The 12,956-nt window shown below is 45.8% G+C and overlaps 1 protein-coding gene and 1 long non-coding RNA gene across 8 annotated transcripts in view; one reads left to right on the plus strand and one right to left on the minus strand.

The window, feature by feature from the left end:
* nfixb (nuclear factor I/Xb) overlaps positions 1 to 12,881 on the minus strand; it is a 114,357-nt gene extending 101,476 nt beyond the window's left edge. For 4 of the 6 annotated variants that reach the window (XM_057015811.1, XM_057015796.1, XM_057015792.1 and 1 more), the window contains exon 1: positions 2,978 to 3,268. In XM_057015811.1, the coding sequence (XP_056871791.1) occupies positions 2,978 to 2,980 (3 nt within the window). In that variant the 5' untranslated portion in view covers positions 2,981 to 3,268. Of the gene's footprint in view, positions 1 to 2,977; positions 3,269 to 12,788 lie in introns of those variants that run through there. The other 2 variants (XM_057015793.1, XM_057015803.1) reach the window with 2 other exon arrangements.
* On the plus strand, positions 3,266 to 9,846 carry LOC130515515 (uncharacterized). Of its 2 annotated transcripts, XR_008947200.1 has the most exons (5): positions 3,310 to 3,404; positions 4,313 to 7,668; positions 8,417 to 8,557; positions 8,852 to 9,126; positions 9,278 to 9,846. It is a non-coding gene; the product is annotated as an uncharacterized LOC130515515 (long non-coding RNA). The 2 variants fall into 2 exon arrangements; XR_008947199.1 differs by lacking the exon at positions 4,313 to 7,668 and having other exon boundaries at positions 3,266 to 3,404.
* Positions 12,882 to 12,956: the final 75 nt, after the last annotated feature.

Here is a 12,956-nt window from a genome sequence, read left to right on the forward strand (position 1 = left end):
TTTGAATTGGAGGTTACAGAAATAAAAATGGTCCTGGTAAATTCTGGTCACTTTGCTTGATGTTAAAACGACTGTTACGCTGAATTAGATCACCCGACATCTGTTTTAGTAATCTGAATCAACCAGCTCGGTGCCGACTATCCTGTTTCTCAACCCTTGTCGGTACATTTACACGGACAATTAAGTTGAGTTCCGTTGTAGCTTAATAGAACAACCAGTAAGCAACCAGTAAACAAGCAGAGAAAGGACCTTGAGTCACTGTCGTGTGCCTGATGCTGCTAGGATTTATTGTTGTCTATGATCATTCAGCCCTGGATCTTTTTCACCCTTGACCCAGCTAGAACATGTCCACCCATCCAAGAACCAAAGAGCTCACCAAGCCTTGACAATTAACAAATGTAGGATCTGCTCTAAAATCCTCATGGGGGTTTATTTCACTAAATATATTAAAATACTTCTCTGTCTTTAACTCATCCCTGAAGAGCAGCAACTGTGGTTACAGTCCATGGACCCAGGGCGGTGACATCAGCAGGGGGATTCAAACCAGCAACATTTTCACTTCCCTTCTCTCACCTCTTGGCAATGCCTCCCCATGATTGATTTAAATTGTAACCAGGTTTTCAGGTTCCCTTAGACCCAAGGTTTCGTCCTTTATCACGAGTTCTATGAAGAACTATACTTCTCTTTAATTCTTTCAAAATGATCACAAAGAAAAAGTAGAAAACGTTAAGGAGTTTATCAGGAGGAGATGTTTTTTTTTGGTGGAACCAGGGATCTTAGGGACCCTAATTTTTAAGCGTGCAGACAATCAGCGACGTAACTGTCAGTGTAGTGAAATGATGGAATGAACGCTGCAAACAGATTATTCAAGGCTAGCACTTGATGATTTCATAGTTACATCGGGATTATCCTCAAATCTTTACACAGTGATATTGCATTTCACATCTTCTCTTAGTAGTTTAGCAAAACTTTGGCTTGTACCTCTGCTATATTTAAGGAGGCCGATATAAAGTTTTTTTTCATGGGAAATGCTACCCTGTTGGTGCCGACGTTGCATGAAAACGACGTCAGAAAAGAGCTCTGATCTTGCTTGACTTCCCCTGTCTTTCAGCGATGTCATGCACACCCAGATTGTGGTGGTCTGCGTGCATCGCCTGAGCATTCATCAGAAATTCCGTCCTGAAAACTATACAGCCAAAGATGAAATATCACACGGTGAGTATATACGACGGGCTGCTTGAAGACGTATTTATTTTTCTGGGCAATTGTCAAATATCACAGCATGATATTTGGTGTACAGTGAGAGGATGACATCACTGGCAGCAACAGCCAAGTGGGAAATCACACAAGACTGTTTGATCTCTCTCTCTCTCTCCCTCACACACACACACACATACACACACACACACACACACACACACACACACACACACACTACTGCAGACTTTTACTGTACTTCCCGTCAGTCACCAAACAGCAGGTCTTGGATCTACACTGTGGTTGTTGTTGCTTCTCATAGGGTGTAGAAACTATATGATTTAGAACCAAATGAAACATATTTATTTTGCTTTCCAGCACAGGTCTCTGAGGAAAGTAAATCAAAACCCTATTAGTCCTACAGATAGAAAGTATTTGAAGTGTTTATTTGTGTCAGAGAGAGAGCATCAGCCTCGGGGGAAGCTAATGGATCTCTGACGCTGATTGACAGATGCCTCCAGTGCACTCTCACTAACATGCAACTAGAAAACTTGGCAGAAAATTGTAATATAGCGCTTTTTTCCCCTGAAAGAAAATAGATAAAATGAGGAGGTGTGTTGCTTCTAAAAGTAGGAGAATAACAAGTAGTGATAATCCCATGTGAAGCTTGTCCTGAATTCTCTATCATTTTTACTGATGAGTGTCTTGGGCAGCTGCCATGTCAGCTAGGATGCTGGTAAACAAATAATTATTCATACTAATAATCTTCCATATTCATGTGCAAATACGATTCCCTTCCTGGTATCTAAAGCAGCTTCAAGGTTGTATGTGGGAGGTTCCCATAACTACTGCCTGACTTGACTCATTTCATGCCAAATCTGAGAATATCCAAGGGTCAACGATGCATAAACTAGGCTGAATATCAGAAATTCTGCACAAAATAGACTTCTTCTGACTGATGTTGAAAGCTACAAGTGCTGCATTCTTGTGTTCGCGTGGAGCACAGGAAAACACTTGACAGTTTCCAGCAAACGTCCTGGGAGAAGCGTTCAAAAAGGGGGAGGAAATAGATATAACAGAGATTGGCCACTCCAACCACATCACGATCGCAGGGTTTCTTTCTAAAAGAATTCTGTCACTGAGTGAAACTCATAGGTATACAAACTTTTACTCTGTTGTGTAACAGTGTAAACGACCCAAAGCTGCCCCCAAAGCGCTTGGCGAAATTACGCACGCACACACACACACACAAAAACCCCAAACTAAAAATACGGAAAATGTGAACAACGTCTCCCCTACAACAAACTTCGAAAGTCTGGTCAACTTTTCCGTGTCACGCTGCAACCTTTAAGATGCACTTAATGACGTGTCTTGATGAGCTGCATCGGCTCTATGACATGCGATAGCGCCTATCATATGGCTAAAAATAGGCCAACATTAGAGACCGCTGCGGCCAAAGAGTCATACTCTCCATGTGGATATAAAGGGGAGACGGCAGCAGCGTCTGAACTGGGTGGAAAAAACATTTTTGCAAAGTGGAATTATTATACCAACAATAAAAATAGATGTTTTCACAAAGCAACGCATTTAAACCTTCCCTTAAACTCTAACAGGCACTGTGAATAACAGCAAACACGGACAGGTAGGACATGAGGGACTCGCTGGTGACAGGTTTGTATTACAGCAACAGTGTAACTGATATTTGCTTTCTCTGTGCCATACACTGAATCCGAATACTGCCTGTACACATGAGCTAATTATTGGTTTACATAGCACGTACCATTGTGGTTGCAGGGAAATGTGCCAAGACTCTCAGAGACCCATTTTCCCCTCTCCAAAAAAGTTCGTCTTCCAAAAAAAAGTGTGTGGGTGAGAGAGAGAGAGCTGCTCGGCGTCTTCTAGTTCTTCAACTGGGCCTTGTACCGGAAGCAAAAGAACCCTAATGCACGGCCTGCTGCCCGGTAAACATTTTTATTTTGTCTGTGAGTAATCGTCAGCCAGATCAATTGAGAACGGAGTCGAATAATCCAGTAATTATTTCCATGAAATCCGTGTGCGCGTCTGTTGTGCGCTACTCTCTCGCCTCGTCTGCCTGTCTCTGTCTCGCCACAGTCCGCCCTGGTGCTGTAATGTCCACCGGGTCGCCACGGACACAGACAGCGTGTGATCCCCGGCTGACCGAGCGCCAGTCCGGCTGCGCAGCGACAGTGAGTAGCGCGATCTCCGCTTACGCGTCCCGTTCACCCGCTCAGCTGTTGCCCTCGAGTCCCGCAGAGTGGACGCCGCTTCCCCACGTGGAGGCTCCGATTATTATTATTATTATTTAGTCCTACTCAGAAAACGCGGAGGTCCCTTTCCCCCCACCTGTTCATCGGCTCTCGGAGAAAGTTGCGGAGAGACCGGGGGCAAAAACCCGGCGTGCGGCGATGCGTCAGACGGGACGTCGATGCCAGTCGCGGTAACAAGGAGGTGAAAAGTGCGTATCGCCCTCCCCTGCAGCACCCCCCACCCCCCAAAAAATGAAAATGCTAGAGGTGAAAAACACCGCGTGGCTTCACGCACGCATCAGTGGGGGACGCGCGGGTGTCCTGCGGCCGGAGAAGCGGAGCGCACGGCTGGTGAATTATTAATAACCAGAGCGATTCACAGGCTGTCGTGTTCAGTGAGTAACCAGGGCGGCAGCTGGGGGTTTAGAGGAATTAAATACGGGCTCAGAGTAAACCGTAGGCGCAGGGGATTAGTAGCTCTCACCGGCAAAAAAGTGTATGGGGCAACTCGGGGCCGACGGAGAGGGCGGGTGCGAGCGGAGGTTCGGCTGAGGGGATGGCTAGTTAGGCCATATGATAACACCCCCCCACCCCCACCCCCAATAAAAAATATACTGTGAAGGTGTCACATGCACGAGGCAGGTAAATTAGCCCTAAATGAAAGATGTGTGAAAAGGCCGTGGACTCCAACCGGCCAGCAAACACATCCACCAACTGAAATTCGAATACAACTCTGTCAGGTAAAAGTGAGCACACGCTGCTTTATTTCCCCCCAATGTGGGTTTAGATAAGGAGATCACAATATTAGCAATAATATGAGAAATGGAATGTATCACTTTTTCTTTCAGATTGCCATTTCCCCCCACAGGCCTCATCACATTCACATGAAAGGCGCGATAAGATGAAGCTCTCAGCTCTTTTGTTCCGAAAACATATAATATTCATAACATTCTCAATGATTTTTAAATGATTTCAAAGGTTGTATTTTTCTTTTCCCCCCTTTGCTCCTGAATATGGGAATTGCCGTGGTTTTATTTAAAGAATGGCGGGATATTCCAGGGAGGGGAGGAGATGGAGAGGGAGTGAGCTTTAAATCTTTAAATGTTTTAATTCATCAATGCCAAAATTTCCAAATAATGCTGATTATGAAATTCCTGCAGCCACTATGTTTATTTTAATAAAACATATATGTTGTTGTTGTTTTTTAAACGATCCAGGTGAAAGCTGACACGTTCATTTTACATTTCTGAACACATATTTTGGTATTTATTTAAGACCCAATCAACCAAGCATAAAGCTATTTTGCCATTTTGTTAAGAAATTTTATTTAGGTAAAATGTAAGGACAAATGTAAATGTATCTCTACCAAAATGGAACTTTTAATAACACCAGTACCTGTACAATGAGATTATAATGATAACTGTAAAAACGAAATTATATGACAAATCTGATTAATGTGTTTTTTTATTTGGAATTTCAAATGCTGAAAATAGCTTTTGTATCACAAGACAATTTAAGACAAAGCACAGCCAACTGATATCTCACTGAATTTTAGTTCTTAAATTAAAACCAACACTAAAGCCCCGTTTATGAATTTAACTTACATTTACACTTTATTAAATACAACGAATTTAACGTAAAACATCTGTCAAATTTCAGACCTTTCTCTGTTTTTAAAAAACCAACCTTATGAATATTTCTTGTCCTACTGCGTGGCCTTGCATGGGCGGCCTGCAGGCAGACTCTGCAGCACAGGGCTCCTTGGGCCCGGGTCCTTCTCAGCATCTTAGTCATATTTTAAAGTGACTTTTGAATGACTTAACCAGCGCGTCTTAATGCAGCTGCTGTTGAACGGGGGCTTCTCTTGTAAGTTATTAATAATGCCATTTAATTTTTCTGAGTGTGTCCAGTTTAGTTTGGATTTGACCTGCTGTTTGACCTTATAAATCTGCTCTCTTAAATTGTATGTGTGTGCAATAGATTTGATTAAACTGATCACTGTCGAAATGCAAACGATTTGCCGTTTTTATATTATTTTAATAAGTATAGTGAAATATTTTTTTAAAAGGGGAATTAGCGGATGTGCATTTGACGCGGTGATCAATCCGACATGGTCAGATTTTAAGCATTTGGCGCAATAACGGACGGAGGATCAAGGCGTCAAATCACTGACCCTAAACTAGGCCAGCGCATCTAATTGCGTCTCCAAAAGCTCTAATGCGTTCGTAGTGGCCCAGATACGCTGACGGACAACCAGACGGTCCACCACGCACTGCTGTAATGTGGTGCGCACTGACGTTTTCCAACAGGTTCCGTTCCAGGTTTTGCGCCGACGTATCTGCACTCCGACTCTTTTAAAATCTCATTTTCTTTGGCCTTCGTTCTCTCACTCCTATACCGTCTCTCAATGGAGGTTTACACAAACCGTAGAACAAAAGTTCCACTAGGCAACGGCCTGTGGAGGAATGCTGACCTTGGCACGGCCAGTGGAACCGGTCCGTCTCTCATATCATTCGGTTTGAATTAGGGCGCATTTGACCTGCGCCAGCTTGCAGGAGGTGCCGCGTTGGTTAGTGAGGCCAGAGTATAGGGTGCTGAGGTGTAACACACATGCGCGCGCGCACACACCAGCAAAATAAACACAGGAGGTTTAGAGGAAATGAGCAGAGAAAACTGAGTTTATAGGAGTGCCGCATTAAGAAGATGTGAACACCATAAACAATCCACCAACCAGTCCCTATAGAATAAAGCTAATGTGTAAAAACCCAATAGGAAATAAGGGAAATAAGTATTAAAATCAAACAGTTTCCAATTAATGGCTAAAAAAAATATTCAAAGGCTGAAGTCTGAGCCCCGTTTCAGCTTATTCTTTATTTAAAAGTTGTATCACTATGCTTATTATAGTACTAGATTTGTAAAGATGCAGTTTGCTTACAGGAAACTCGACATGCAGATTCTGAGGGACTGCTTGATGAGAGCCAGGATGTGTCACTGACCAGCACACACAAGGCTGGAACTCTCCCTCATGTCAGTAAACAGTGCTCCCAGTTCATGGGATATTCAAATTTCTTAACCCACAAAACATGTGGTTTGAATTTGCATCGGTCCACGTCGTAGTTCTGACGTTATTCACTAAAAATGACTTTTGTTTAGTGGCAACGCTCTGGACTTTGAGTTTTGCACCCTTGGTTACCCTCCTCCTAAAAGAATTGCGGCTCCATCACCTAAAAGGTTGACTTTTGTGAGAAATTCTCAAGAAAATCCATCCAGTGAGGTTTTAAAAATGCATAAAAACAACAGCAGTGACAAAAAAAGGCCATTATTCGTGTATTTGTGTCTGGACTTTGACTGTACCAGGCGCTCTGATCCCATTTACAATCATCTCACCAAAACATTTCAAAATCATCTTCCATTTTATCATGGAAATACCCATCACGAATGGAGATCTGGTCTCTTGTTTGTAGGATTCCTGTTGAAGTGAATACATCTAGTTTTCTGACTCCATAAGTACTGAGAAAAGTTCTAGCTTTGATCACTCGTTCCCTTCCTTTGGAGACATCGGGTGTGTTTTCTAAAACAATATATCCATATTTCACAGCATATAGACGAATCCCGAAGGCGTCTGTGATACAGGTGCAGTCCAGATTAGAAACGCTGCTAAATTACCTAAAGAATGTGTGTTGGCTCTTTGTACATCAAGGTTAGTGAGCGCTGCTCATTATGATTAGGGCTCCCACTCACGTTCCTCAAATGTAAATGTTTAATCAACTGATAAGCAAAGCGTTTCCTTAAATAGGCCCTGTTATGGAGCGGTAAGCAGTGAGCAAGTATGTTTAACTGGATTCTGCACCTTGATCACTGTTTAAAAATCTGTTCAGCCACAAGACCCAAACAGCAGCTGCACCCTGAAGCCAAGCGCTGAGATTAACAACACCTGATGGAGGAGGCCGATTGGTGGAGCCTCGGGCTTTGTGAACCTCTGATTGGCTCGGTGGAGGAACTGCTCGCATGTCCTCTGTGTGTGTGTGGGTGTGCGTGTGTGTGTGTGTGAGGGAGAGAGAGTGCTCGTGCGTGGTTCTCCGAGGGTATCCCTCACTCCCCTGTCTTATCAGGCAGCTCCACGGCACTGCTACAGGAGCGCTGCTCTCAGGAGGGCCGGACTACCAGCTCACCGCTTATCTCCAACCAGCAAGGAGGTTTATAGGTCTGATTAAGTGCCTGTTTGCACATGTTGTGGGAAAGAAAAGAGAGCTGGAGTGTATGATTGTGTTGTAAACCCACGGTGCGCGCTTGTGAATGTGATGGAGTGAGAAAGGTGGCTGCTCGGCTGTGATGGACTAAAACTCAACCCTGGATTAGCATCAAGGTCATGGTGCCAAGTGGTGGAATGTAACTAAGTGCATGTACTTTTTACTTCAACACAGACTTTGGCGAAAATTTTCCTCATAATTGTGTTTAAGACAAGAATATGGAAACTTTTTGGCCCGAGAATTCTGATTTTATTTTTAAAATTTCTTTTAATCACATTTAGCTGCAAATGTTTTCAATGTGACAAATTCCTGCAAAAAGCAGTCAAAGTAATTTCTTGCCAGCAGTTGCTGAGAGTAATAAGGAAAATGGTGAATATTGGATTTAACCATTGATAAAAATGTAGTATTCAGTCCACAGAGGTCTATATGTCATTCACGCCAGGTTTTGAGTTCGATAACTATGTTTAACTCCTATTGCACCTCACAAGTACAGGTGTTTTTAGACCCCAAAACCCCACAGCATCCTTCAAAAGCACACACACACACACACACACACACACACACACACACACACACACAACACACACACACACACACACACACACACACACACTCAAATTATATATTTTTTGGTAAAAATGGATATCACATTGCATTTAACTGTCATGCTGTTAACTAGTGTGCACACTCCTCTCTTCACAGAATGGAGCTTGGTGATGCGATCTGTGGGGGGGGGGGTCTGCGGGCAGAGAGTCTGGCCCCTCCGTCCCCCCATCCCCCTCCTGCTCCCCCCACAGGAGAAAACAGGGTCGCTATAATCTCTTTTCCTGGCTCTCCATGAAAGTAAGAGGAAGGGGCACCAGAGCCTGCGTGTGCTTAGATCTGACCCCCCCTCCCTTCCTCCAACTCACCCCCCACCCCCACCCCAACTGTTTATTTCTTTGGGCTGTCTTCTCACTCCCGTCTTCCTCTGTCTATCCCCTGCATCCTTCGCTTTACTCACTCATCCAGGACCCCTCGGCGGTCACACTTCATCGTCATTCATCCGCTCAGTTTGCTCCTCATACATCATTTCTCACACCTCCCGTTGTTGCTTTTTCACACGTCCTTTTCTTTTGTGTCTTTGCTCTGTTTCAGCAGGCAAGTGGCTGCTGGGAGCATTGCCTTCTGGTCCGATTATTACGTGAATAACTATCGCTGTCCCCCTGAGGATGAACGGAGCAGAGAGTCCCGGGCAGAGGGAGCAACAGCTCCAAATCTGTAAATACAAAAGAACGATGGCCGGATGGGGCTGGGCCGACATGTTAGCATGGGAGGCTAACAAACAGCAGATCTACAAAGCAGCTGGCAGCAGCTAGTAACTAACACACCAGAGAAAAACCTACTACCGGTTACCGGCTGTCAACCTCAGGGTGTGTGTTTCTGTAAAGACAAAGTGCTTTAGAACTCTATAGAGTTGATCGACTTGGGGTTTATATTGACAGACTATTTCTAATTCAGGTCAACTCAGCTTCATTTATAAAGCATCTGTCACAATCAAGATTGTCTCTGGATGTTTTTCAGGAGCCCAGGGCCTGACCCATAAACAAGCAGTATTGGCAAGGAAATAAAATCCCTTTAACAGGAAGAAACCTTGAGCAGGACCAGGCTCAAATGGACCAGGCTCCTGCTGATGGCCGGCTGGATAAAGAAGGAGGAAAAGGGGGAGATAAAGGTGGAGAGAGGGGAGAACAGATACATACAGCGTACATGTAAATCGTGATGAAGACATACAGTAGGACCACCACTGAGTGGGTCAGTGGGGCCAGAGGTCGGTGCCCCACTATGGCGTCAGCGACACATCACAGGCTTTTACCAATGAGGCTAAAAGTAGCACTTGAAATTTTTGTGACATCATAGGGGCCCTACATAATCTTAATATAGCCGTAAAATCATCTCCAACTGTTGATTATCAACTTCAAAACTTCAAAAATATATAAATCTTATAAATAAATTGTACCGGTTCTTCCGTTAGTGCTACAGGTAAAATCTGTTGGGAGGCTACATAAAATACAATTAAAGTTATATTCATTCACACTGTTGTATACTCAAGTTTATATTTGTTAATAAACCTGGTTTATTGTAGCACATAATGACTGATCGCTGACCTGCTTCCACAATTGGGTGAGCAGCTTTATGGACGCTAATGCAATACCTGCTAATCGGTTTCACTTTGTTGATGGAGGGAAAGAGGTGAAGAGGCACTTTTGTCCGTGTCAGTGAGCCTCAGTGTTGACAAGACTGAGCTTTAGCAGCTGCACATAAGTTGACTTTGAACAAAGAAAGCTACACAGCCACCTCGGTTCTACAGGCATCGCTGTACCAGAAGCACCACCGAATAAATGAACTCTCGATTTTGAAGGTAAAACATTTCAAAGCACTCAATGTTCCCTTTTTTCATTCCTATATGTCCAGCAGTCACTCTCATGCCCTCACAGGATACCCTCTTTCACATGTCGAAGGAGGCTTTTTTTTGGAGGCGAGGGGGGTGGGGGGGGCATGGATCCTTGCCACTGGCTCTGCTCTTCCTCATCCCTGTTCCCTCCATCCTTCCCTCCCGTCTGCTCCCTCCATCTTTTGCATGGGTGGAGCCTTCCCTCTGTGGTGCCATTTTCTCTTTGGTAAAGGGAAACATGAATATTCATAACTAGCCGCGCCCGCCACCCCCTAACTACCCGCCACCGTCACCAGAAGACCCCCCCCCTCCGCACCCCCACCCCCCCTGCTCTGCCCTGCAATTGGAGGCAACACTTGGTGGTGGCACATGGCGAGACAGCTGTTGCAAAGCGAGCCAGGCATCTGTGCGGTGGAACAGCGCGAGAAAAAGAGAGAGAGAGAGAGAGAGAAGAGTAGGAGAAAGAGAGACATCACAGAGGTAGACCAAGGATGGTGCAGCATTGGGCAGTGGTTGGGGGGCATCTGGGTGAAGCGGAGCCAGCCAGACAGAAGGAAGCGGGGTGACTGTGGGGTCATGTGGCTGAAACGGAAGGGAGCAAGCCAGACTGAGGGCACCGGGTACTGATGGGAGGGACTGCCTGTCTGTGGTGATGGAGAGGGAGACAGACCAAAGGAACAGTGAGGGGTGGGAGCTAGAGGAGCCCGAGACAACAAAAACCTTTGACAGAGAGGGAGAAGAGCATCAACGTGGCACGCAGATACCCAGGCTGTCTGTGGATCCACATAATAAATCCCTTTAATGTCTAGTGATCACTCAATTGAACAGATTAATGACCGTATTTGCCTGCCTTTTTTTTTTTTTTTGGTTGACCCCAACTCAGTGCATCTTTGCTAACGCATGAAAGATGTGCTTCCCCTGAAACCCGACGTGCTTGAGTGGAAAAACTCTTCATCAGGGCAACATGTGAACACAGCTTGGACCATCTGGAAGCTTTTTGAGTCAAAAACTAGGAGATGTCTCCACAGCCATTATATCATCTGCCTCTGACGTCTCCTGAGCAGTCCAGCCAGTTAACCATTCACTCTGGAACTAGGAGAGGAAGTTAGGGTCAAACGTGTCCACATGATTAGCTTTCATTCAAAATAAATCACGTGTTAAAATCTGAAATAATGTAGCCCGCTGCTCTGATGATGTCACAGAGATGTTGTCCAGCCCAGCGAAGAGAACGAGACAGACGTGAGCGCTCAGTAATTGCTGAATGAATCACTATAAAGACAAAGGCTGGCAGTCGCTTACAGACCGATCGACCCATCGTACGTCCCTGCATTCGTGAACCCGCTGCACCACGGCCCCGTCTGGGTCCCACAACAATTTCAACAATACAAAAAGCGGGGGGGGAAGAGACATTTTAGGAATGAAGGATCTGTCTGCTTTAAAAGCTGAATAATCCCCCCCCCCCAGGCTGAGCCCAGACTGACATGTTGCTCCTTTACCAGCCATGTGCCCAGCCTGTGCCCCGACCACCTCAGTAGCACCCTATAACCTCCCCACCTTCTCCGCCCCGCTGTCCATCTCCTGTGTCACACATCCCCGCATGGGGCCCCATTGCTGGCTGACATCCCCGCACCAACTCTCCTCTCTGTCCCCCCCCCCCCCCCCCCCAGCATCACTCCCACCCAAGGCAAAGGGGTCTGACTTTGCCCTACATAGCAGTGAGCGCAGCAGGCTGGCGCTGAGAGGAGCCCTCGGGTTTACAAACTGTGTCAGGCCTCGAGACGTCTCTGTGATCAACACCGGCAGCCAAACATGGGGGGGGGGGGGGGGGGGGGGGGGGGGGGGGGTAACGCGAGTGCTACTCAGAGGCCGGATGATTGATGTTGTCAATATGCGGAATCTGGAATAAATTAGATTCCTATTTCGATCCAAATTGGGGAAGTTTCTGCTGCAGAGAAGGTCACCGGTAAGACCACGCAACCCCGCTACGAGCAAGTTGAAGCCAGATCATCGGTCTCGCACAAGAGTGCGGATTTGCAGACCTGAATGGTGAGTGTGATGACAAACGATAAAGCCTCAGGTTTGCGGTCGTTTTGCCACTTCATGATCATCAGGGTTTACTACAAGAGTTCTGAAGAAGTGTGTTAACTGCTGACCTTATTCATTTCCTCTGGTGGCCAAAAGAGGTTGTAATTAAAAACCATCATCTCGTGGGACGAGCCCCACATAGTTATGATGCAGTCAGTCACCCAAATTAACTTGTCATTAGAATTCAGCATTAAACCTCAGTAAATTCTTCATATATATGCGGTAAAGCAGAGTGCAGCATGTGTGTACTGTCTACAGGGACTGTCCCATTAAAAGTAATACACTGGTACACACAACTGAGAAAAGTGACTCAGATGACAACAATGTCAAGAGCGAGGAACAGCTTTCCTCGTACGCATGCTCAGCTGAACATCGTACTCTTCATGCGCACGCATGCGAAAAACACGCAACACGTCCACAGGACGCCACGTCCTGCAACGCAGAGCGAGAGGAAGAGAGAGACAAAGACAGATCAAGAGATGGACAAATTGCTGGAGGGAGAGAAAGAGAGAGAGAGAGAGAGAGAGAGCGGGAGAGTGGGAGAATACGTCCTACCATCCACCACGACCTGGCAGAGAGGTCATAACACAGCTGCCACCTGCGCCCGGGGTCACTCTGCCTTTCCCATGCCATTCCGCACGCCGCCACGTTGCCTCCGCCGCGCCACGATCCTCTTCCCGGACCTGCGGTTAAATATTGAGATATATAAATCGCGGCTGGAGT

Source organism: Takifugu flavidus, chromosome 18 (genome assembly GCF_003711565.1).
Source record: "Takifugu flavidus isolate HTHZ2018 chromosome 18, ASM371156v2, whole genome shotgun sequence".
In the NCBI taxonomy this organism is placed as follows: domain Eukaryota; kingdom Metazoa; phylum Chordata; class Actinopteri; order Tetraodontiformes; family Tetraodontidae; genus Takifugu; species Takifugu flavidus.